The sequence below is a fragment of the Oncorhynchus keta genome, chromosome 23 (assembly GCF_023373465.1).
Source record: "Oncorhynchus keta strain PuntledgeMale-10-30-2019 chromosome 23, Oket_V2, whole genome shotgun sequence".
NCBI classification, from domain to species: Eukaryota; Metazoa; Chordata; class Actinopteri; order Salmoniformes; family Salmonidae; genus Oncorhynchus; species Oncorhynchus keta.
Window position 1 is genome coordinate 21,431,772 of NC_068443.1, and position 25,464 is coordinate 21,457,235.

The following is a 25,464-nucleotide window of genomic DNA, read 5'->3' on the forward strand; positions in this document are numbered from 1 at the left end:
TTATTTAATGTATATGCACCCCCAGGGAGTGACATGGTCTTCTACAGGAAGGTGTTTGATTTAATTGCCACAGAAACCACTGGCACTCTTATCTGTGGAGGGGACTTTAACACAATTCTAAACTCAAAATTGGACAGCACAAACCAAAATAGGAAAATGAGTCTAGTTGCCAAAAAGATCAATAGGATATTGCAGGATCAAGGACTGCTCGATGTATGGCTTGTGTAAGGATTTAGGATTAATGCATTTTAAACAACAGCTGCTTTGTGTGTGTGTGTGTGTGTGTGTGTGTGTGTGTGTGTGTGTGTGTGTGTGTGTGTGTGTGTGTGTGTGTGTGTGTGTGTGTGTGTGTGTGTGTGTGTGTGTGTGTGTGTGTGTTTGTGTAACAGGGTTGGTTATGTTTCCACTTGCCTCTAAAGAAATGTGTATTTAATGTTCAAGCATTCTTATTGGTTAGTTCAACTCTGATGACAATAAGGTGTGTTGTGATTGGCCCTGCTTGCAGATAGGGGGAGATCGCGAACGTCAGGTCTCCCCAGTATGAAAATGTGACGCAAGGGGTAGGTCACGTTCTGAATACTGTTTTCTATTTTACAATGTGTACAAGTTTGCTGTACATTACTGATTAGTAGCCAGAAGGTTTCAAGTTTAAACCCCCGAGCTGACAAGGTACAAATCTGTCGTTCTGCCCCTGAACAGGCAGTTAACCCACTGTTCCTAGGCCGTCATTGAAAATAAGAATTTGTTCTTAACTGACTTGACTGGATAAATAAAGGTAAAATAAAATAAATAAAGAATGTATACATGTGTGGGTATATGGTACCTGTTAGGGATTGAGGGGCTTTCCGGGATGTGCTTTGGCATATGATTGCTGTAAATAAGTGTGTTAGCTAGCATACACCGATGTAATGGTCACATAAGCCACTACTAACACAGTTGTCTTCATGCTACAGATTTTTCCAACGACAGCCATCAATACCGTTCAGCCCTGCACAATGAACCTGCTGTTTCCCATTTAATAACAGGTATTTACACGTTATATTTTGTATTGTATTTTTGTATTTTGTTCGCCCAGTAAGAAAATGTGATGCCAGGGATTTTGCCATCGACAGGGCGTGTGTGTGTGTGTGTGTGTGTGTGTGTGTGTGTGTGTGTGTGTGTGTGTGTGTGTGTGTGTGTGTGTGTGTGTGTGTGTGTGTGTGTGTGTGTGTGTGTGTGTGTGTGTGTGTGACAATAACTGAGCAACATGGTGTGACTTGCATGTTGTAAAGCGGTGTACTGTTTAATACATTTGCCGTGCCAATATTGAGCACATGGTGTGACTTGCTGCATGTTACAAAGTTGTGGTTAATCAGGTATAGGGAGGGGTATATCCCGAGGTTTAACTGAGATGGAAAAATACTGAACAACACAATAGCAGGAACTGAGCAACTGTTATAACTAGGGTGTGATACCAGAACAGTAAGAATCTATACATCGACAGAGGGTGGACTCCAAGAAGCACCAAGATGCGGGGACCAGCCTGAGGGCCTGCGATAGGCTGAGCAAGTCTAAACCACGCTCAGCCTCTACTGTGTTAGGCCAACAGATGAGTTGGAACGACGTCTATCACAGTATAAGAACATCTGTTTACTTACATCCTGTCAGTTCTCTGCTTGCCCTGCGTGGTGATACAGTGAACCCGTATATACGAAAATTGCATTTGCCATTTATTGCTTGAATTTAATTAAAGATAATTAACGACAGATTCTGACTTTTATTCTTCCTGATACCGGATTCGAAAGACGCAACCCTATCACTTGACACCCACAAGACCGATAAGGAATATACTTTTTATTCAGCCCGCCACACGGAATACTCCAGGTTAAACAACTATTGTCTCTTCTCTACCGAGCAACCCAGAACAGAACTCACACAGGTAAGATCTAATAGTTCAGCCACGGAGCTGACCTGATGTTAGCGACCTTAATACTAAAGTCACATGCATCATGTTATATTATTTCAGACAACGAACGGCTAGATACATGTTCACTTGTCCATGCAATGAAGTGCATTTTCATGTGAAACACAATATAGTATACTTATGAATATCCATTGACTTACACTACAGTATGTAATCTGTTTCTGATAGGGAGTGAGGAAGCCCTATATGGATGTGATAGACGTCAGTTGGGGAGACCCACACGAAGGAGGGGTAAAACCCTTGACTTTTGTGCGACAGGTAATGTCATTCTAACCTTTGTTTCTGTCTGAGTGTCGCCCGTTAATCCTGCCTGTTTGCTCCTGAGTAGCACAGCGGTTTAAGGCACTGCATCTCAGTGCAAGAGGCGTCACTTCAGACACCCTGGTTTGAGTCCAGGCTGAATCACAACCGGAGGCCGTCATCGTAAATAAGAATTTGTTATTGACTGACTTGCTTAGTAAAATAAAGGTTAAATAAATATAAGTTGTATTTGTTAACTCTATCTCTTTACACCTTTGTGTGTGTACGCATACATGCATGTGTGTGTGTGTCAGGTTCTTGCAGCCTGCATGTACCCTGAGCTGGTCGAAAGTGATAAACTGCCAGTGGACGTTAAACAGAGGGCCCAAAGCCTACTGAGCGCATGTGATGGGGGGAGTGTAGGTAAGGAGGACTACAATTGGGCCTATGGAAACACGTTTTTTTTTGTTACGTTTTTTGAATGTACTAAAGTTGCCGATCATCATGACTGTCAATGTACAAAAATTAAAATATAAAACTCAGCATGTAACAATTTCAAAAATTTTACAGAGTTACAGTTGATATTGAAATAATCTATCGAATTCACATGACTGGGAATACAGATACAGTGGGGAGAACAAGTATTTGATACACTGCCGATTTTGCAGGTTTTCCTACTTACAAAGCATGTAGAGGTCTGTAATTTTTATCATAGGTACACTTCAACTGTGAGAGACTGAATCTTAAACAAAAATCCAGTAATTAATTTGCATTTTATTGCATGACATAAGTATTTGATCGCCTACCAACGAGTAAGAATTCCGGCTCTCACAGACCTGTTAGTTTTTCTTTAAGAAGCCCTCCTGTTCTCCACTCATTACCTGTATTAACTGCACCTGTTTAAACTCGTTACCTGTTTAAAAGACACCTGTCCACACACTCAATCAAACAGACTCCAACCTCTCCACAATGGCCAAGACCAGAGAGCTGTGTAAGGACATCAGGGATGAAACTGTAGACCTGCACAAGGCTGGGATGGGCTACAGGACAATAGGCAAGCAGCTTGGTGAGAAGGCAACAACTGTTGGCGCAATTATTAGAAAATGGAAGAACTTCAAGATGACGGTCAATCACCCTCGGTCTGGGGCTCCATGCAAGATCTCACCTCGTGGGGCATAAATGATCATGAGGAAGGTGAAGGATCAGCCCAGAACTACACGGCAGGACCTGGTCAATGACCTGAAGAGAGCTGGGACCACAGTCTCAAAGAAAACCATTAGTAACACACTACGCCGTCATGGATTAAAATCCTGCAGCACACACAAGGTCCCTCTGCTCAAGCCAGCGCATGCCCAGGCCCGTCTGAAGTTTGCCAATGACCATCTGGATGATCCAGAGGAGGAATGGGAGAAGGTCCTGTGGTCTGATGAGACAAAAATAGAGCTTTTTGGTCTAAACTTCACTCGCCGTGTTTGGAGGAAGAAGAAGGATGAGTACAACCCCAAGAACACCATCCCAACTGTGAAGCATGGAGGTGGAAACATCATTCTTTGGGGAAGCTTTTCTGCAAAGGGCACAGGACGACTGCACCGTATTGAGGGGAGGATGGATGGGGCCATGTATCGCGATATCTTGGCCAACAACCTCCTTCCCTCAGTAAGAGCATTGAAGATGGGTCATGGCTGGGTCTTCCAGCATGACAACGACCTGAAACACACAGCCAGGGCAACTAAGGAGTTGCTCCGTAAGAAGCATATAAAGTTCCTGGAGTGGCCTAGCCAGTCTCCAGACCTGAACCCAATAGAACATCTTTGGAGGGAGCTGAAAGTCCGTATTGCCTAGCGACAGCCCCGAAACCTGAAGGATCTGGAGAAGGTCTGTATGGAGGATTGGGCCAAAATCCCTGCTGCAGTGTGTGCAGACCTGGTCAAGAACTACAGGAAACGTATGATCTCTGTAATTTCAAACAGAGGTTTCTGTACCAAATATTAAGTTCTACTTTTCTGATGTATCAAACACTTATGTCATGCAATAAAATGCCAAATAATTACTTAAAAATCATACAATGTGATTTTCTGGATTTTTGTTTTAGATTCCGTCTCTCACAGTTGAAGTGTACCTGTGATAAAAATTACAGACCTCTACATGCTTTGTAAGTAGGAAAACGTGCAAAATTGGTAGTGTATCAAATACGTGTTCTCCCCACTGTATGCATCTATTACAGATTCCATGGATCAGAAAACCAGTCAGTATCTGGTGTGACCATTATTTTCCTTATGCAGAGCGACATATCTCCTTTGCATAGAGTTGATCAGGCTATTGATTGTGGCCTGTGGAATGTTGTCCCACTCCTTTTCAATGGCTGTGTGAAGTTAATGGATATTGGCCGGAACTGGAACACGCTGTTGTACACGTCAATCCAGAGCATGCCGAACATGCTCAATGGGTGACATGTCTGGTGAGTATGCAGGCCATGGAAGAACTTAGACATTTTCAGCTTCCAGAAATTGTGTACAGATCCTTGCGATATGGGGCCATGTAGTATCAGGCTGAAACATGAGGTGATAGCAGCAGATGAAGGGCACGACAATGGGCCTCAGGTTCTCGTCACAGTATCTCTGTGCATTAAAATTGCCATAGATAAAATGCTATTGTGTTCATTGTCCATAGCTTATGCCTGCCCATATCATAACCTCACCGGCCCCATGGGGCACACTGTTCACCACACTGACATCAGCAAATCGCTCGCCCACACTCCGCCATAAACGCTGTCTGCCATCTTCCCGGTACAGTTGAAATCGGGAATCATCCGTGAAGAGCACACTTCTCCAGCGTTCCAGTGGCCATTGAAGGTGAGCATTTGCCCACTGAAGTCGGTTACGACAGCGAACTGCAGTCAGGTCAAACGCTGCTGAGGACGACGAGAACACAGATGAGCTTCCCTGAGACCGTTTTTGAATGTTTGTGCAGAAATTATTTGGTTGTGAAAACCCATATTTTTATCAGCTGTTTGGGTGGCTGGTCTCAGACAATCCCACAGGTGAAGAAGCCGGATGTGGAGGTCCTGTCCTGGTGGGATTACACCTGGTCTGTGGTTGTGAGGCTGGTTGGACTTATTGCCAAATTATTTACAACAACATTGGTAGACAAATGAACATTCAATTCTCAAGCAACGGCTCTGGTGGGCATTCTTGCAGTCAGCATGCCGATTGAACGCTACCTCAAAGACTGAGACATCTGAGGCATTTTAGAGTGGCCATTTATTGTCCCTAGCACAAAGTGCATCTGTGTAATGATCATGCTGTTTAATCAGCTTCTTGATATGCCACACCTGTCAGTTGGATGGATTATCTTGGGAAAGGAGAAATGCTCACTAACAGGGATGTAAACAAATTTGTGCACAACATTTTGAGAGAAATAAGCTATTTGTGCATATGGACTTTTTCTGTGATCTTTTATTTCAGCTCATGAAACATGGGATCAACACTTTAGATGTTGCATTTATATTTTTGTTCAGTGTGCATGTGAAGTGTGTTTATATTTGATATACATCGCTTTGTTCTTCTTCTCTATCTTATCAGGCTCATACACGCCCACTGGTGGTATCTCTTATATACTGTGCAGTGTGTCCAACTTCATCTCTCGACGAGATGGTGGTGTACCATCGTCCCCCGAGAATATATTCATGACCTCTGGCTCCCAGAGGTCTTTAATGGTGAGAATCATCTTCACCATCATCATCAAAACCATTGTCATAATAATAATAATCTTAATCATCGTGTCTGTCTCATTCATCTTTCACTCTTTATTTTCCTTTTTTTTTGTTTAGCTGGTTCTGAAGCTGTTGGTCCACAATCAGGCCTCACTCCCGACAGGTGTACTGACCGCTGTTCCCGCCTCCTCTTTCTTCATAATGATGCTGCAAAGCCTCGGTGCAGCCGTTGTTCCCTACTACCTAGATGAGGAGCAGGGTTGGGCAATAGAGGTGGAGGAGCTACGCAGAGCATTACAGGCCTCTAAGGGTGTCTGCAACACAGTTGCCCTGTATGTCATCAACCCGGGGAATCCTACAGGTAACGAGTTGTTCCGGTTCCATGATGGTTGATACAGTAGTACCCCACTATTTGACAGTAGTACCCCACTATTTGTCCCTATGAAGAATGTAAAGTAAACCTTTTTGCAGCCAAGTTACCTCAGCAGTATTTATGGATAGTCTCATTTGTTTTGTTGTTGCTAGGTCATGTTCAGAGCAGGAAGTGTATTGAAAAGGTGATCCGATTCGCAGCTGAGGAGAGGCTCTTCCTCATGGTTGATGAGGTTACTTCCTGTCTATACTTTCTCCTGGCAAATCGCTTATTTTCAATCACAAATATTTCACCTCTTTCTATATTGACTATGTAGTGAGTTGTTGTTCTGTCTTCCACGCACCCCTCGCTGTTTCATTTGATCCACAGGTGTATCAGGAAAGTGTGTTCGGGGAGGGCAGTGAGTTTGTCTCCTATAAGAAGGTACTGTCTGAGATGGGGCCTCCTCTCTCTCACACAGTGGAGCTGGCCTCTTTCCACTCAGCATCCAAAGGCTTCATGGGAGAGTGAGTACTGTACAGCAGCACTGTCTGTCTTCTAAGGCAATAGACTAACGGATTCATGCATTCAACTGAAGGTGAACTGTATTAGGAGGTTTTGTAATTGACTGGTCTAAAGTTCAGAATGCCACCATGATGCATCTATTAGAATGCTGCTGGATGAATGAGATGAGGAAGGATTCATACATACTATAGCCTACTGTACTCTACAATGATCTGGATCGTATTACCCAATTAGCTACTTAATTAAGTAATTAGCTACTAGCCTACTACTTTGTTAGAATGGTCAAATTCCTTCAGCATGAGCGTTAGAGCAAACATGGATTAGGGCCATCTTAGACAATATATGAGCTGCCAACACAAACTCAATAGTGACAAAAGTAAATAAAATAGCTGGCAGTTCCCTAAGAGATCCACTTCAGGTTTCCTATGGTGTAAGCCTGTACTGAAACCAGCAGGCCAGTGTTTGACCACTATTCTGTATGTGTCTCCTCCCTGCACAGGTGTGGGCTTCGCGGGGGGTATGTGGAGCTGGTGAACCTTGACCCCGCCGTCATGAGGTACGCCTACACCCTCTTTTCCACTGACATCTGTGCCCCTGTGACTGGTCAGCTAGCCCTGGAGCTCATGGCTAACCCTCCCAGGCCAGGGGACCCCTCATACCCGGTCTATGCCCAGGTGAGACCCATCAAAATAGATGTATGACGTTAGGCTTAATAGATTGCATATGCCATGTAACATTTAGTCATAAGTAGTTTAATGATAGTGCTCTACAATCATTGAAGTCTAAAATAAGAAATAGTTCATCAAAATCAAACAAATGTATTCCTTTCCCTATTCACAACGGCACCTCAGTGTCCCATACAATATGCTCTCCCAGTGTCCTTCTTTCCGTCTTCTCTCCCATCTCCGCCAGGAGACCCAGTCTATCCGGGCCATGCTGGTCCATAACATGAACTGGGTCCCAGAGTTTCTGAACAATATCCCAGGGATCAGCTGTCAGCCGATGATGGGAGGAGCTTTCGTATTTCCCGGCTGTATCTACCCCAAGCAGCCATTGAGAAGGCCAAGGTTAGTCATGGGGCAAATAGTACACTGTATGGTCAGGTAGAGCACTAGAATGACTACTGCTGTTTGTCATATGGGCATTTCAAGAGACATTCACCTTTTGGAGGAAAAACATGTGATTCAACATCTGATTAATTCTAAATACTCTGGAGTTAATGATTTGATCTCTTATGTGAGTTTTCTGTTTTCCATTGCAGGTGGTGGGGATGCAGCCTGACCTGTGGTACTGTAAACAGTTACTAGAGGAGGCAGGAGTGTGTGTGGGACCGGGGTGTGAGTATGGACAGAAGGAAGGCACCCACCACATCAGGTACAATCCTCTCTCTGTCAACAGCTTCTGGACATGGAAATGTCACCATAAAACACTCCAGTAGTCAATGGCTCCATATCCACTACTCATCCTATGGAAATGAACAGGGAAGCATAGCATTAGCCTCATCATTCTATTTAAACGGTTATACTTCCCCACTGATTTGTTCTCATCTCTCTCTGTAGACTGTGTGTCATGACCCCAGTGGAAACCATGGAAGAGGTACTGAAACGCCTGAAGAACTTCCACCTGCACTTCCTCAAGGAGTTCTCCTGGAAACTGGCTTAACCTTACAGCCCAAAGATGAATAATACATTTAACTTCAGACACAATCACAGTACAGAGAAGAAAATTGCAACCAGTAACATTGTTTAACATCTTTATCTTTCAACAGACCATATTTCAATAATAAATTAAGACAACACATGACCTGAGTTGAAAAATTCAGCATTTGGATTGAACAAAGACGGGCGTGAGCTGCTTTTAACATAATTATTTTGCTTCAAGTCATGCATGTCCACAGAAAAAACATATTCTCCGTATTTTGTCAAACTTCGGCATTAGAGAATGAAACTACCTGTCTCAGACAGTGTAGATCCCCTCTAAATGCTCACTCTTCTTAACAATAAGAACGTTACCTTGTTAAGATCTGCCATTGTGGGGCAGATATTGGAACTAAGGGAATAAGTGAAAGTTTACATTTAAGGTAAGGATAGATTTTGGCCATATTCACTAACATCCAAAGTCCATCATGTCAATTCAATACTTTCTATGACTGTGATATGTTTGTCTCACCTAACTATCATAAAATGAATGCATTAACTGTAAGTCGCTCTGCATTAGAACATCTGCTAAATTACTAAGATGTAAAAATGACAAATAAACAGACTGTTTATTTGTTTGTGAGGATAAAAATATTTAATCCAAGACATTTGTTATTCTATAACAACAGTTTTAATGTCATATTCAATAAGTATATAAATACACTAAAACCTCATAGGCCTACTGACAAAAGATGGATGTTTTAAATCACCTCAGATTCTCAACCATTCTATTGAACACATTACACTTGACTTACTATGTGCTATAATACAGCTATAGTCAAATTAGAGTTTAACAATCAGAGATTCTAACAATATGCTCTGAATATTAACAAAATATCAGAAATGTAACAGAATTTGCAGCATTGTAGTATTTACCAAATCAAAAGCCTGTGCTAAGATCTGAATAGCAGTTTCAAGGTTGTGTTCGTAACAACTATCCTGCCAGGAGCAAAAATGATGACACTTTTGTATGGTACTGACTAAACTTTCAAAACTTTGCAATGTCGATAACTCATTCAAAAGATATACATTTAATCAATGGCAATTCTTTATGGTGATTATATGCAATTGCAATACATTATTTTTTAATTTTTTAAAAAGAGATTGTAACCACTGTTAAATCTAATTTTCATGGTCTATTTACAATGTTGTGCTGTAGAGATTTTATTTTTGCCAATGTAAAAGTGGGGTTGGGAGTACTTAGTAGGGTCTGTAGAATCTATATATGGTGTTCTTTCGTGGAGGACTGGATAAGAGTGTTGCTGGCCTTTTACTCCTTCCATTCCATAAGCCTCAATGCCGACCCTTCGTAAACTTTTTGAACAAATTGTGTTTGACTAGATACAATGCTACTTCACAGTATTTTTAAATGTCTTTATTTCACCTTTATTTATAAGATAAAGCAAAGCAGTGCGACACAAACAACAACACTGAGTTACACAGAATAAACAAACGTACAGTTAATATACAGTGTGTTCAAATGAAGTAAAATTAGGAAGGTAAGGCAATAAATAGGGAGGTAAGGCAATTACAATTTAACAAATAAACACTGGAGTGATAGATGTGCAGAATATAGAGTAGAGATACTGGGGTGCAAAGGAGCAAAAATAAAATATATATAAATGGGGATGAGGTAGTTGGATGGACTATTTACAGGTGAGCTTATGTACAGGTACAATGATCTGTAAGATGCTCTGACAGCTGATGCTTAAAGTTAGTGAGGGAGATATAAGTCTCCAGCTTCAGTGATTTTTGCAATTTGTTTCAGTCATTGGCAGCAGTGAACTGGAAGGAAAGGCGGCCAAAGGAGGAATTGGCTTTGGGGCTGACCAGTGAGATATACCTGCTGGAGCGCGTGCTATGGGTGGGTGCTGCTATGGTGACCAGTGAGCTGAGATAAGGCGGGGCTTTACCTAGCAAAGACTTATAGATGACCTGGAGACAGTGGGTTTGGCGACGAATATGAAGCGAGGGCCAGCAGAAGAGCATACAGGTCGCAGTGGTGGATAGAGAATCACCAGCAGCAAGCAGCAAGAGCGACATCATCGATGTATACAGAGAAAAGAGTCGGCCCAAGAATTGAACTCCACCCCCAAAGAGACTGCCAGAGGTCCGGACAACAGGCCATCCGATTTGACACACTGAACTCTGTCTGAGAAGCAGTTGTTGAACCAGGCAATGCAGTTATTTGAGAAACCAAGGCTGTTGAGTCTGCCGATAAGAATGCGGTGATTGACAGAATCGAAAACCTTGGCCAGGTCGATGAATACGGCTACACAGTATTGGCTTTTGTCAGTGGCAGTTATGAGATCGTTTAGGACCTTGGGCGGGGCTGATGTGCACCCATGACCAGCTCGGAAACCAGATTGCATAGGGGAGAAGGTACGGTGGGATTCGAAATGGTCGGTGATCTGTTTGTTAACTTGGCTTTCGAAAAAAGTCAGGGTAGGATAGATATTGGTCTGTAACAGTTTGGGCCTAGAGTGTCTCCCCCTCTGAAGAGGGGGATGACCGCGGCAGCTTTCCAATCTTGGGGATCTCAGACGATACGAAAGAGACGTTGAACAGGCTAGTAATAGGGGTTGCAACAATTGCGGCGGATAATTTTAGAAAGTGAGGGTCCAGATTGTCTAGGCCAGCTGATTTGTTGGGGCCCAGATTTTGCCTCTCTTTCAGAACATCAGCTATTTGGGTGAAGGAGAAATGGGGAGGCTTGGGCGAGGAGGATGGAGGGCTGTTGATCGGGGTAGGGGTTAGTCGACCGATTTATAATTTATCAACGCTGATTATTACAGGACCAAAAAAAGGGGTCCAGGAGTGAAGGAGGAAGGAGTGAAGGAGGAAGGAGTGAAGGAGAAATGGGGAGGCTTGGGCAAGTTGCTGTGGGGGGTGCAGAGCTGTTGACCGGGGTAGGGGTATCCAGGTGGAAAGCATGGCCAGTGGTAGAAAGATGCTTATTGAAATTCTCGATTATCGTATATTTATCGGTGATGAAGGTGTTTCCTAGCCTCAGTGCAGTAAAAAAATGAACAACAGACTTTCAGCACACTTATAGAGAAGGACACTCAACATGTACGGCACTGACACACATGACTGATGATTGGCTGAAATAAATGGATAATAAGAAGATTGCGGGAGCTGTTTTATGAGACTACAGTGCAGCTTTTGACATTTTCAGTCATAATCTGCAGCTGAAAAAACAGAACACAGAGGGTTTTCTTTAATGGAAGCCTGTCTAGCGCTAACCAGGCAGAGTATGGTATACCTCAACACAGCTGTTTTGGTCCTTTACTGTTTCATTTTTTTACTACTGACCTATCACTAACCTTGAGTAAAGCCTGTGTGTCTATGTAACGTAGCAGGCGTAAAGTACACTCCTGAAACTAGATCCCCTACATCAGTGGTATTCAAACATTTTCAGTGGGGACCCCAGTTTTTCTGCCAGAATTTCTGGGTATGCCATTTTTCCCACATGAATTTCTCACGACCTCACCCTACACCAAATCTAATGACACAGCCTTAAAATCGGTAAACTTGAATTCATTGCATTTTCATTTCTAATCAAAATGAAAATAGCATTTTATTTGTCAAATTATCTTAAAAAATAAATGGTGTATTGTCCCATACAATAGTCTGTACTCTTAATTTTTTTGCGACCCCGACATTGAAAACCACTGCCCTACATACTGGTCTTCATAAGAAGAACAAAAACTGTTTGGGGAAGTTCTCTTCTGCACTGTTCAACCAATCCTGTAAATGTGGAGGTCATGTCACATGGAAGTGGAAGTCGTGTCACATGCTCTCGTTCCATTTCCCCTGAAATCTTGAACATCAGGTTGTTGGGGACACAGCAGGGTAAACACTCTTTTCACTTCGATACCGAAGTGACTTTTTCATAGCCGATTAGGAGATTTAACGTAGCAGACTGAGGTTAGGGTTAGGTGTAGCGAAAAGGCTCTCCTAATCTGCTACGGAAATCACTTTGTATCAAAGTGCTGTGCAAAGAGTGTGTCCTGACTCAGCAGAGGCTAATGTACGCTGATGACTCAACATTATTCACATCAGTTATCACAGCAAGTGAAAGCACTGCAACCCTTAACAAAGAGCTGCAGTCAGTTTTGGAATGGGTGGCTAGTAATAAGCTCATCCTAAATATATATATATTTGAAACAAATCCTTCCCTAAACTCTACACCTCATCTAAATCTAGTGGCATAATAATTAATAATGTGTCAGTTGAGCAAGTTGAGGAGACGAATCTGCTTGGTGTAACCCTAGATTGGTCAAAACATATTGATGCAACAGCTGCTAATATGGGAAGAGGTCTGTCCTTGATAAAGTGCTGCTCTGCTTTCTTGACATCACAATCAACCAAACAATCCTACAGGCCCTCATTTTATCACACCTGGACAACTCCCCAGTTATATGGTCAAGTGCCACAAAGAAGAACATAGGACAACTACAGTTGGCCCATAAACATACATTTTACATTATAGTAATTTAGCAGACATTCTAATCCAGAGCGATTTACAGTGAATACATGTTCATACTTTTTTGTTGTACTCGGAGAGCTAATATCAAGAACATGCATGTCAATCTCTCCTGGCACAAAGTACAGGAAAGATTGACTGCATCACCACTTATCTTTGTGAGAGATATTGACGTGTTGAAAGCACCAAAATGTCACTTCAAACAGCTAACACACAGCTCAAACACCCATACCCAAAGAGACATGTCACCATCTCTTCACATTCTCAAGTCCAGAACAGAGGCTGGGAAACTCACGGTACTAAATCGAGCCACGGCCACATGGAACTCTCTTCCAGATCAGGTAAGCAGTAAAATCAAATAAAAAAATGTTTGAGTATCTGCAGGTTTTCGCTCCTTCCTTGTACTTGATTGATAAATTAAGGTCACTAATTGGTAGGGAACCCCTCAGCTGGTTGTCTAGGTCTTAATTGAATGGAAAAACTAAAAGCCAGCAGACATTAGGCCCTTCCATGGAATAAGTTTGACACTTCTTGTTTAGAGGCATCTGAGTAGACGTCGAGTTGGTCACACACATTTCCTTGGTGGCTGTATGGATATTGCCATTTATCTGTGTAGTAACAAACCCCCACCTCGCGACCAATGCGAACCCAAACTGTTTACACCCTTCTTTTTTGGCTGAGAGAACATTTTCAGTTTTAAAGCTAATTTCCTGCAACTCTACACATTTTGGCATGGGGTGGAAAGAAAAGTTTACACTTTAAAATCTAATTTCCTGCAGTTTTACACATGTTGCCATGTGTTTTTCTGACAGGTCTGTCAGTGAATGACATAACAAGAGGAACACTGCCCATGCACATTTTGCATTACACTATTACAACTCTCTACAGCAGTAAACTGAATGCACAACTGAGTTTCTGAGTTAGTTGGACCCCCTGGTCCGTATTGATCCCATACTCAGTCTGGATTCGTACCGCGGACCGCCTATTGAGTATGTAAATTATAATTTATGATAAGGATATAGTAGTAATAGTATACAGTGGACACTTTTACAAATATTGAGTGATAGTGGACCTTCGTAGTTGATGCTGCATTTTCCTGGAAACCATACGTTCATAACTCCATAGACATTCTTGTCTTTGGAGTTGTGAAATCATAGCTTAGGTAATTAAAGTCTCGCCTGGTAGAACCATGGAAATAGAAGTCTGCCTTTATCTTAATAAATACACTTTTATTGTATGGTAAGTGTTTGTTGACATGCATGAAATGACGTGGAAACAACGTTGATTCAACCAGTGTGTGCCCAGTGAGATGTCTCAAACCTATAGCCTATTATCGAAATATTCCAAAGCTACCACAACAAGGTTGAAAGAGAAATAGCAGAGGGATGCACTAGGTAGGCTCTTAATCAATAAACTACTGTAACTGGTAGCTGTTTAACCCATTTCTTCACAGCATGTGCTGTGTAATGCTCAAATGATGACATTCCAGTGGAGTGGCTTTTCATTTTGAAACATGAAGCCTAAAGCTCTCACTTCATTTGAAGTGTCCATCGTTTAACAACTAAAACATAGAAGGGAATGCTCTTCCAAATCGATGGTTGTATTTAGACGAGACTATGTGCTACTCTGTAGAACTGTTGTCCCATCCAAGTTCTCATTTAGTATTACAATGTGCATAAAACTTTGGAATATAATGTCTCCAACTTAAACGACACCATTTCCATAAAAGTACCTTGGGTGAACTGGAATATAATGTCTAACTTAAACAACACTATCTTCCAGTCTACCCAAGCTACTTTAATGGAAATGGTGCGTCTTTAAATAAGACTTGTCTCCACAATGCCCTCGCTGTAAAACAGAAACGGGCACTTCACTACACGTGACATGGGCCTGCCCTAAACATTAATAAAGGAGGCTGGAGATGGAAAGAATTTGACATGAGGTCCTTCATAGGGAAGTAGGCCTGCATTTAACTCCCACGATGACAATCCTTGGAGATCGATCTGATCTACAACTTACTTTTCAGAGATGTTTTTTTTGCTTAGCTATGACTAAAAAATGTATAACTGTGGAACCATGAGGATCCTTCCAATATCACTCAATGGATTAATGAGGCCAATGCCACTAGTAGAAGGTAGTCCACAGTCTTTTCATAAGAATTAGGATCCCTGGTTAGAATATACAGAGTCATGATAGACATTTAATAATTGATATGTGTAAGATATGTGATCTGAGGTAACAACTAAAATGGCGTGATGGCATATGAATGCAGGTGTTATTGTATGGTATGATGTGCAATTGGGATGTACTGTATCTAGATTACATTTTCGTTTTTTGGGGTGTTTGCTTTGTTTGTTGTACTTGTATAATTGAATTATTGAATTCTATGTGGAAAGAAATATAATAAACACAATTTTTCCACAAAAATAAACTAACAATGTGGATGAACCAGAAATATCTGTTTTGGGCCAGGCCTACTGGAATTTGCCTGGGGCAACTTTAAAGCAGGCTCAACTTGCAAAACTAATCCGTTTACTGGTTCCTATACAAAAAATAACTTTGGGAGGGAGCTTTACCCCTACTCACTTCCTCACCATCAGCATGAGAAAAGATCAAGGAACCATAGAAGTGGACAAGTCAATAGGCATCTCATCAGATTCTATTCTATTTATCTGAGAGGACCAGCAGGTGTGATAGTAGAATGTTACTCTTCTGCCTGAGAGAGATCTGCCTCAAGATGAGGAGCATCAAACAGACAGAGCTGGAGCCCTTGGTGAGACGAGCCAATCAGATTATAACAGAAGTCACACAGGTAAGACATCACAGTGGCCTATCCTAGCCCTATATAGAACATAGAATGATGTAAATAGAGTTAACAGTATCCCAGCGACACACGTTAACAGATTGCTGTAAATTTACTGCAAAACTTTCACAGTTAGCTACTGTAATTCTATTTTACAGTACTGTACTGTAAAAAGCAATGCATTATAGGGGTTCAATGGTGTTGCACTGCACTGCTGTAAAAGTACTGTATCACCTGTTTTGCTGTATATTCATAGCAGCATACTATGAATTATGGTGCAATGTTGTAAATGAGAACTTGTTCTCAACTGGCCTACCTGGTTAAATAAAAGTTAAATAAAATAAAAATGATTAAAAATGTTGTGGGCGGTGAAATAATCTCTGGCTCATGATCCTATTTTGAGACATGCCTTGTATTCTGTTGAACCCATTAGTGAGAATACGGTACCCCACAGAATATACAGTACCATGCCATTTAAAAAAAATATTTGTCCTGTAAATCTACAGTAACTTATTGGCTAATGTGCTGCCAGTAATTTACTGTAGCATACTGTGATGGTGCATTGTGGGAAAATGTTGTGGGCGGTCAAAGAATCTTTGAGGCATGCCTTGTATTTTGTTGCACCCATTAGTGAGAATGTTGTACCCCACAGAATATACAGTACCATATTTGTTTAATACATATATATATATATTTGTCCTGTAAATCTACAGTAATTTACTGGCTACTGTGCTGCCAGTAATTTAGTACCACCCCACAGAAAACAATACCATACTGTAACTATGGAGCGCCAAAAACCTTTGGTGGCTGCATGCTATTGTTGTGGCTTATTAACACATATGCCGTGTAAGAGGCAATACTCATTGCACCTGTTAATGAGAGTGCTGTACCAATTTAAGTGATATGCGGTAGTAGTTCCCTAACAATTAAATGTACATAAGGAACACATCAGAGTGGAAGCAAGTCTCAAACCTTTAATGATTGAGAGTTTAGCCAGGTCCTTTTGCTCTGTTTAGCCCTTAATCCGGCCCTGCTAGTAGTCATGACAGTTTAGAAGCCTTTGTTAAGGCCTCTACAAGAACAAGTGATATAAAACCTAAAATATTTATTGGTATGCTGTAATATATAATTACATATTCACTGTTAGCAATTGGTGTAATATTATTACAATACAACTTAACAATAAAGTACTGTATTGTTTATTTGCTATATATTTACTGCATCATTCTGTAAATTATACTGCATTGTGGAAACATTTTGTGGAAGGAGAAAGAATCAGTGACACATGAACATGTTTTGAGGCGTGCCTTGTCAACTGGCTATATTTGTTGGAAATCAAATCAAATCAAAAATCAAATTAAATGTATTTATATAGCCCTTCGTAGGTATCTCAAAGGGCAGGCCACCAAATCAGAGAATGCAGGTGTAGGCACGGTGGCTAAAAAACTCCCTAGAAAGGCCAAAACCTATGAAGAAACCTAGAAAGGAACAAGGCTATAGTCCTCTTCTGGCTGTGCCGGGTGGAGATTATAACAGAACATGGCCAGTTCATAAAACCTTCATGGTCAAATAATAATCACAGCAGAACAGTTGAAACTGGAGCAGCAGCACAGCCAGGTGGACTGGGGAGCAAGGAGTCATCATGTCAGGTAGTCCTGAGGCATGGTCCTAGGGCTCAGGTCCTCCGAGAGAGAGAAAGAAAGAGAGAAAGAGAGAGAGAATTAGCCATGTATAGGACAGGCCCAGATATAACAAACTGACCCTAGCCCCGACACATAAACTACTGCAGCATAAATACTGGAGGCTGAGACAGGAGGGGTCAGGGAACACTGTGGCCCCATCCGATGATGCCTATAACCCCACCCACTTTACCAAAGCACAGCCCCCACACCACTAGAGGATATATTCAACCACCAACTTACCATCCTGAGGGGGGCGCTCTAGACAGGAAGATCACATCAGTGACTCAACCCACTAATAGAGAATCCCAGTGGAGAGAGGCGAACCGGTCAAATCTTTTGGTTCTAGTCATAAAAATGGAGCTCTATAGGAGAAAGCCCTGCCTCCAGCTGTTTGCTTAGAAATTCTAGCAGCCCTGCCTTGTGAGCCACGTGTAGGTATGTAGTCTAGCACTGGTAGTAATATGATTCTTTTGGTTCTAGTCAGGATTCTAGCAGCCATATGTTGCCTTGCTGCGGGCGACCTTAGCACTAACTGAAGTTTATTTAGTGCTTTATCCAAACGTAGCCGGAAAGTAGAGCATTGCAGTAGTCTAACCTAGAAGTGACAAAAGCATGGATACATTTTTCTGCATAATTTTTGGACAGAAAGTTTCTGATTTTTGCAATGTTACGTAGATGGAAAAAAGCTGTCCTTGAAACAGTCTTGATATGTTCTTCAAAAGAGAGATCAGGGTCCAGAGGAACGACGAGGTCCTTCAGTTTTATTTGAGACGACTGTACAACCATTAAGATTAATTGTCAGATTCAACAGGTGTTCCTAATGTTTTGTGCACTCAGTGTACAGCCTAGGCCTATACACAACAAGCTCCTTGGTTTGTAAAACAAAACACATTCATGATTTGAACGTTTCGAACTGAAATATAATTGTTCTGAAACGCAAGCTGACCCTAAGTTTGAAATAATGCTTTCATTCCACCTGCCAGCGGGAAGAACTATGAATATCCGACCCAATGCAGGACTCTAATAGTGTTTGTTCACATTTACTTTGTTTACAAACATTAGAGTAAAACAAGCTTATATTTTAGGTTCTGATGGGGTACGACAGTTGAACTAAGCTCATGAGGCATTTATAAGTCATATTCTATTTATACATCAGCTCTTAGAGTCAGCTCTTAGAGAGCTATGACCACCTAGTGTATATGTTTGCAAATAGAGGAGGCTTAGTCTATTGCTAAATCAGCCCCAAGGGCCACCAGAGGGATTTGAACATGACGCACAGAAAATACTAATAGGCTATTGGCACTATGACTTTGTGGCATTTGTGGTACAAATCCCATTCAAGTCATGGTGCCAATGTTAGCATTTTTCACATATTCATTCATTCAAATCATCTGCAAGTGACTTTGTTGAGCTTCACAATCAATTATACTTTCGAATGATTTGGACATGAAGTGTGAAAAATGCTAATATTGGTACTAAGACTAGGATTTGTGCCACAAATGCTAAAACAAAACCAAAGCATTGATTGCTGTCAAATCATGTCCAAAGACTGCTTATAGTGGAAGGAAACCAATATGTAATTTGGGTGGACTCTCCCTTTAAGGAGGAAACTGACACAAGTGTTTCACCTGCTGGGCAGATCACTTTAGGAAGTCAGAGGAGAAAACAATGAATAATAGTGCTCTTGGGGCTGTTGGTAACCCTGGCTAGAATGTTACACAGCATGAAATATATTGAGGCAAAAACTACAGACGGTAGCCTACAATTACCACAATTAAGCATAAATACTTTTTTCTTTACATTGTTGAATGTGCTGACAACAAAATCACATACAAATGATCAATGGAAATCATATTTATCAACCCATGGAGGTCTGGATTTGGAGTCACACTCAAAATTAAAGTGGAAAACCACACTACAGGCTGATCCAACTTTGATGTAATGTCCTTAAAACAAGTCAAAATGAGGCTCAGTAGTGTGTGTGGCCTCCACATGCCTGTATGACCTCCCTAGAATGCCTGGGCATGCTCCTGATGAGGTGGCAGATGGTCTCCTGAGGGATCTCCTCCCAGACCTGGACTAAAGCATCCGCCAACTCCTGGACAGTCTGTGGTGCAACGTGGTGTTGGTGGATGGAGCGAGACATGATGTCCCAGATGTGCTCAATTGGATTCAGGTCTGGGGAACGGGCGGGCCAGTCCATAGCATCAACGCCTTCCTCTTGCAGGAACTGCTGACACACTCCAGCCACATGAGGTCTAGCATTGTCTTGCATTATGAGGAACCCAGGGCCAACCGCACCAGCATATGGTCTCACAAGGGGTCTGAGGATCTCATCTCGGTACCTAATGGCAGTCAGGATACCTCTGGCGAGCACATGGAGGGCTGTGCGGCCCCCCAAAGAAATGCCACCCCACACCATGACTGACCCACCGCCAAACGTCATGCTGGAGGATGTTGCAGGCAGCAGAACGTTCTCCACGGCGTCTCCAGACTCTGTCACGTCTGTCACATGTGCTCAGTGTGAACCTGCTTTCATCTGTGAAGAGCACAGGGCTCCAGTGGCAAATTTGCCAATCTTGGTGTTCTCTGGCAAATGCCAAACGTCCTGCACGGAGTTTGGCTATAAGCACAACCCCCACCTGTGGACGTCGGGCCTCCATATACCACCCTCATGGAGTCTGTTTCTGACCGTTTGAGCAGACACATACACATTTGTGGCCTGCTGGAGGTAATTTTGCAGGGCTCTGGCAGTGCTCCTCCTGCTCCTCCTTGCACAAAGGTGGAGGTAGCGGTCCTGCTGCTGGGTTGTTGCCCTCCTACGGCCTCCTCCACGTCTCCTGATGTACTAGCCTGTCTCCTGGTAGCGCCTCCATGCTCTGGACACTACGCTGACAGACACAGCAAACCTTCTTGCCACAGCTCGCATTGATGTGCCATCCTGGATGAGCTGCACTACCTGAGCCACTTGTGTGGGTTGTAGACTCCGTCTCATGCTACCACTAGAGTGAAAGCACCGCCAACATTCAAAAGTGACCAAAACATCAGCCAGGAAGCATAGGAACTGAGAAGTGGTCTATGGTTATCACCTGCAGAACCACTCCTTTATTGGGGGATGTCTTGCTAATTGCCCATAATTTCCACCTGTTGTCTATTCCATTTGCACAACAGCATGTGAAATGTATTGTCAATCAGTGTTGCTTCCTAAGTGGACAGTTTGATTTCACAGAAGTGTGATTGACTTGGAGTTACATTGTGTTGTTTAAGTCTTCCCTTTATTTTTTTGAGCAGTGTATAAGCCTATGCCCACACTCAGTGGTCAGTTTATTAGCTATATCAACCCATTCACAAAAATGGATGACTCCTTCAGACAGTGAGTCACAAGTTTGTGACTTGCTACATAGAGATGATTGTGGACTACAGCAAAAAGAGGACCGAGCATGCCCCCATTCTCATCAAAGAGGCTGCAGTGGAGCAGGTTGAGAGCTTCAAGTTCCTTGGTGTCCACATCACCAACAAACTAACATGGTCCAAGCACACCATGACAGTTGTGAAGCGGGCACGACAAAACCTATTCCCCCTCAGGAGACTGAAAAGATTTGGCATGGGTCCTCAGATCCTCAAAAGGTTCTACAGCTGCACTATCGAGAGTATCACTGGTTGCATCACTGCCTGGTATGGCAAATGCTCTGCCTGCGACCGCAAAGCACTACAGAGGGTAGTGCGAATGACCCAGTACATCATTGGGCCAAGCTTCCTGCCATCCAGGACCTCTATACCAGGCGGTGTCAGAGGAAGGCCCTAAAAATTGTCAAAGACTCCAGCAACTCTAGTCATAGACCATTCTCTCTGCACAACTGCACGGCAAGTGGTACCAGAGCGCCAAGTCTAGGTCCAAGAGGCTTTAAAACAGCTTCTACCCCCAAGCCATAAGACTCCTGAACATCTAGTCAAATGGCTACCCAGACTATTTGCAGTGTCCCCCCCACAGTGTACACCCTAGATGGGTGTATCTAATAAACTGGCCATTGAGTTTTTATTTGAATCATCTTTTTAACCTGTGTTTGTTTGTAACAATTACCCAAGACAATGGCAACTTTGTTTTTGTAGTCAACTTTGTTCTGAGACAGATAAACATCTTGATTCTAAGTTTAGATCGTCTGTGTATAAAGTGATGCGCAAGGGCAAAAAAGCCTCTGACAACGCACTTAGTTGTTCTACTAGTGGTTTGAGGCAGTCAGTCGGTAAATATCGAGCGTCTTCCAGTGCAACTTTCGTAACAATGGTTTTAGGAAACAGCTCGGATATTTTATAATGCTCCTACGAAGGTTCTAAAGATGAACTTAGACTTAGGTTTTGGGAAACCGGACCCTGATCTGATGTTCGTGACTTTGATTCTCAAGTCACATGTATGCCTATTATTTCAGACATAGAATAGCTAGATATATTTTGACTTGTGCATACAGTTCATTGCATATTCACGTAAAACACAATGTAGTATACAGCTAATATATATACATGGACTTACACTGCAGTATGTCATCTGTTTCTGATAGGGAGGAAGGAAGCCCTGTAAGGATGTGATAGATGTCAGCTGGGGAGACAAACACAGAGGAGGGGTCCAACCCTTGACCTTCGTCCGACAAGTAATGTCCTCCTGACATTCGACCTTTCTGTCTGAGTGTCCACTGATAACCCTTACTGTCTAAATATGGTGTATTTGCTGTTTTGCTTTAAACCTGTGTGTGTGTGTGTGTGTGTGTGTGTGTGTGTGTGTGTGTGTGTGTGTGTGTGTGCGCCCGCCAGGTTCTTGCAGCCTGCCTCTACCCTCAGTTGATCCACAGTTACAAACTGCCAGGGGACGTTAGACAGAGGGTCCAAAGCCTGCTGGGAGCATGTGATGGGGGGAGTGTAGGTAAGGTGGACTGCAATTGGGTCCTGTTAGCTGTTAAATCCAGTATACAAGCAAGATACAAGCTACAAGCATTAACTGTGAATTCTTAGGTTTAAGTTTAGGCATTAACTCTGACTTTTTAATGTTAGGCATTAACTCTGAATGGTTAAGGTTAGGATAGGCTTAAAAAAAAAAATTGGCACCAGAGGCAGTTGCTCACAGCCATCACCTTAGCAAAATGAAAACTACTTGAAGGCAAGTGCTCACTGTTGCGTCTACTGGACAATTTACACATCATCTCCCGACATCCTCAGACATGGATGGACGTTGAATACTGACTTGTATCACGGGTGACCTGGCTGGTATGTGTTTACCTGTTTGTTCTTCTTCTCTATCTTATCAGGCTCATACACACCCACTGGTGGTATCTCTTATATACAGTGCAGTGTGTCCAACTTCATCTCTCGACGGGATGGTGGTGTACCATCGTCCCCCGAGAATATCTTCATGACCTCTGGCTCTCAAAGGTCAATAATGGTGAGAATCATCTTCACCATCATCATCATCATCATCACCATGTCTCTCATTCATCTTTCCCTATCTATTTTCTGTTTTTAGCAAGTGTTGAAGATGCTGGCTGACTTCCACAATCAGGCCTCACTTCCGACAGGTGTGCTGACTGCTGTGCCCACCTACTCTTCCTTCAAAAGGATGTTGCAAAGGTTTGGTGTAGCCGTTGTTCCCTACTACCTAGATGAGGAGCAGGGTTGGGCAATGGAGGTGGAGGAGCTACGCAGAGCATTACAGGCCTCTAAGGGTGTCTGCAACACAGTTGCCCTGTATGTCATCAACCCGGGGAATCCTACAGGTAACGAGTTGTTCCGGTTCCATGATGGTTGATACAGTAGTACCCCACTATTTGACAGTAGTACCCCACTATTTGTCCCTATGAAGAATGTAAAGTAAACCTTTTTGCAGCCAAGTTACCTCAGCAGTATTTATGGATAGTCTCATTTGTTTTGTTGTTGCTAGGTCATGTTCAGAGCAGAAAGTGTATTGAAAAGGTGATCCGATTCGCTGCTGAGGAGAGGCTCTTTCTCATGGCTGATGAGGTGACTTCCTGTCTATACTTTCACCTGGCAAATCGCTTATTTTCAATCACAAATATTTCACTTCCCTCTATATTGACTATGTAGTGAGTTGTTGTTCTGTCTTCCACGCACCCCTCGCTGTTTCATTTGATCCACAGGTGTATCAGGAAAGTGTATTCGAGGAGGGCAGTGAGTTTGTCTCCTATAAGAAGGTACTGTCTGAGATGGGGCCTCCTCTCTCTCACACAGTGGAGCTGGCCTCTTTCCACTCAGCATCCAAAGGCTTCATGGGAGAGTGAGTACTGTACAGCAGCACTGTCTGTCTTCTAAGGCAATAGACTAACGGATTCATGCATTCAACTGAAGGTGAACTGTATTAGGAGGTTTTGTAATTGACTGGTCTAAAGTTCAGAATGCCACCATGATGCATCTATTAGAATGCTGCTGGATGAATGAGATGAGGAAGGATTCATACATACTTATAGCCTACTGTACTCTACAATGATCTGGATCGTATTACCCAATTAGCTACTTAAGTAATTAGCTACTAGCCTACTACTTCGTTAGAATGGTCAAATTCCTTCAGCATGAGCGTTAGAGCAAACATGGATTAGGGCCATCTTAGACAATATATGAGCTGCCAACACAAACTCAATAGTGACAAAAGTAAATAAAATAGCTGGCAGTTCCCTAAGAGATCCACTTCAGGTTTCCTATGGTGTAAAAGCCTGTACTGAAACCAGCAGGCCAGTGTTTGACCACTATTCTGTATGTGTCTCCTCCCTGCACAGGTGTGGGCTTCGCGGGGGGTATGTGGAGCTGGTGAACCTTGACCCCGCCGTCATGAGGTACGCCTACACCCTCTTTTCCACTGACATCTGTGCCCCTGTGACTGGTCAGCTAGCCCTGGAGCTCATGGCTAACCCTCCCAGGCCAGGGGACCCCTCATACCCGGTCTATGCCCAGGTGAGACCCATCAAAATAGATGTATGACGTTAGGCTTAATAGATTGCATATGCCATGTAACATTTAGTCATAAGTAGTTTAATGATAGTGCTCTACAATCATTGAAGTCTAAAATAAGAAATAGTTCATCAAAATCAAACAAATGTATTCCTTTCCCTATTCACAACGGCACCTCAGTGTCCCATACAATATGCTCTCCCAGTGTCCTTCTTTTCCGTCTTCTCTCCCATCTCCGCCAGGAGACCCAGTCTATCCGGGCCATGCTGGTCCATAACATGAACTGGGTCCCAGAGTTTCTGAACAATATCCCAGGGATCAGCTGTCAGCCGATGATGGGAGGAGCTTTCGTATTTCCCCGGCTGTATCTACCCCAAGCAGCCATTGAGAAGGCCAAGGTTAGTCATGGGGCAAATAGTACACTGTATGGTCAGGTAGAGCACTAGAATGACTACTGCTGTTTGTCATATGGGCATTTCAAGAGACATTCACCTTTTGGAGGAAAAACATGTGATTCAACATCTGATTAATTCTAAATACTCTGGAGTTAATGATTTGATCTCTTATGTGAGTTTTCTGTTTTCCATTGCAGGTGGTGGGGATGCAGCCTGACCTGTGGTACTGTAAACAGTTACTAGAGGAGGCAGGAGTGTGTGTGGGACCGGGGTGTGAGTATGGACAGAAGGAAGGCACCCACCACATCAGGTACAATCCTCTCTCTGTCAACAGCTTCTGGACATGGAAATGTCACCATAAAACACTCCAGTAGTCAATGGCTCCATATCCACTACTCATCCTATGGAAATGAACAGGGAAGCATAGCATTAGCCTCATCATTCTATTTAAACGGTTATACTTCCCCACTGATTTGTTCTCATCTCTCTCTGTAGACTGTGTGTCATGACCCCAGTGGAAACCATGGAAGAGGTACTGAAACGCCTGAAGAACTTCCACCTGCACTTCCTCAAGGAGTTCTCCTGGAAACTGGCTTAACCTTACAGCCCAAAGATGAATAATACATTTAACTTCAGACACAATCACAGTACAGAGAAG

At 42.7% G+C, this 25,464-nt stretch overlaps 1 protein-coding gene across 7 annotated transcripts; it reads left to right on the forward strand.

The window, feature by feature from the left end:
• The first annotated feature begins 938 nt into the window (after positions 1 to 938).
• LOC118401990 (alanine aminotransferase 2-like) lies at positions 939 to 25,450 on the forward strand. Of its 7 annotated transcripts, none has more exons than XM_052476816.1 (12): positions 939 to 1,025; positions 1,484 to 1,918; positions 2,132 to 2,221; positions 2,518 to 2,626; positions 5,785 to 5,918; positions 6,033 to 6,276; positions 6,441 to 6,520; positions 6,658 to 6,794; positions 7,292 to 7,466; positions 24,654 to 24,809; positions 25,004 to 25,116; positions 25,302 to 25,450. In XM_052476816.1, exons 3-12 carry the CDS (start codon positions 2,150 to 2,152, stop codon positions 25,402 to 25,404), a joined length of 1,323 nt encoding a protein of 440 aa, XP_052332776.1. In that variant the 5' UTR covers positions 939 to 1,025; positions 1,484 to 1,918; positions 2,132 to 2,149; the 3' UTR covers positions 25,405 to 25,450. The 7 variants fall into 7 exon arrangements, 6 of the variants coding, with proteins under 6 accessions (XP_052332776.1, XP_052332777.1, XP_052332775.1 ...); XM_052476815.1 differs by lacking the exons at positions 939 to 1,025; positions 6,658 to 6,794; positions 7,292 to 7,466 and adding exons at positions 23,422 to 23,469; positions 23,607 to 23,743; positions 24,240 to 24,414 and having other exon boundaries at positions 1,368 to 1,918; positions 6,441 to 6,472; XR_008077382.1 differs by lacking the exons at positions 939 to 1,025; positions 24,654 to 24,809; positions 25,004 to 25,116; positions 25,302 to 25,450 and adding exons at positions 7,705 to 7,859; positions 8,054 to 8,166; positions 8,352 to 11,616 and having other exon boundaries at positions 1,369 to 1,918.
• Positions 25,451 to 25,464: the final 14 nt, after the last annotated feature.

Bases quoted from the DNA above. Each gene is read 5' to 3' on its own strand.
- LOC118401990 (XM_052476816.1), top strand. From the start codon at position 2,150: ATGGATGTGATAGACGTCAGTTGGGGAGACCCACACGAAGGAGGGGTA. The intron at 6,521-6,657 runs GTTACTTCCTGT...TTTGATCCACAG, and splicing joins TCTTCCTCATGGTTGATGAG to GTGTATCAGGAAAGTGTGTT. The intron at 7,467-24,653 runs GTGAGACCCATC...CATCTCCGCCAG, and splicing joins CATACCCGGTCTATGCCCAG to GAGACCCAGTCTATCCGGGC.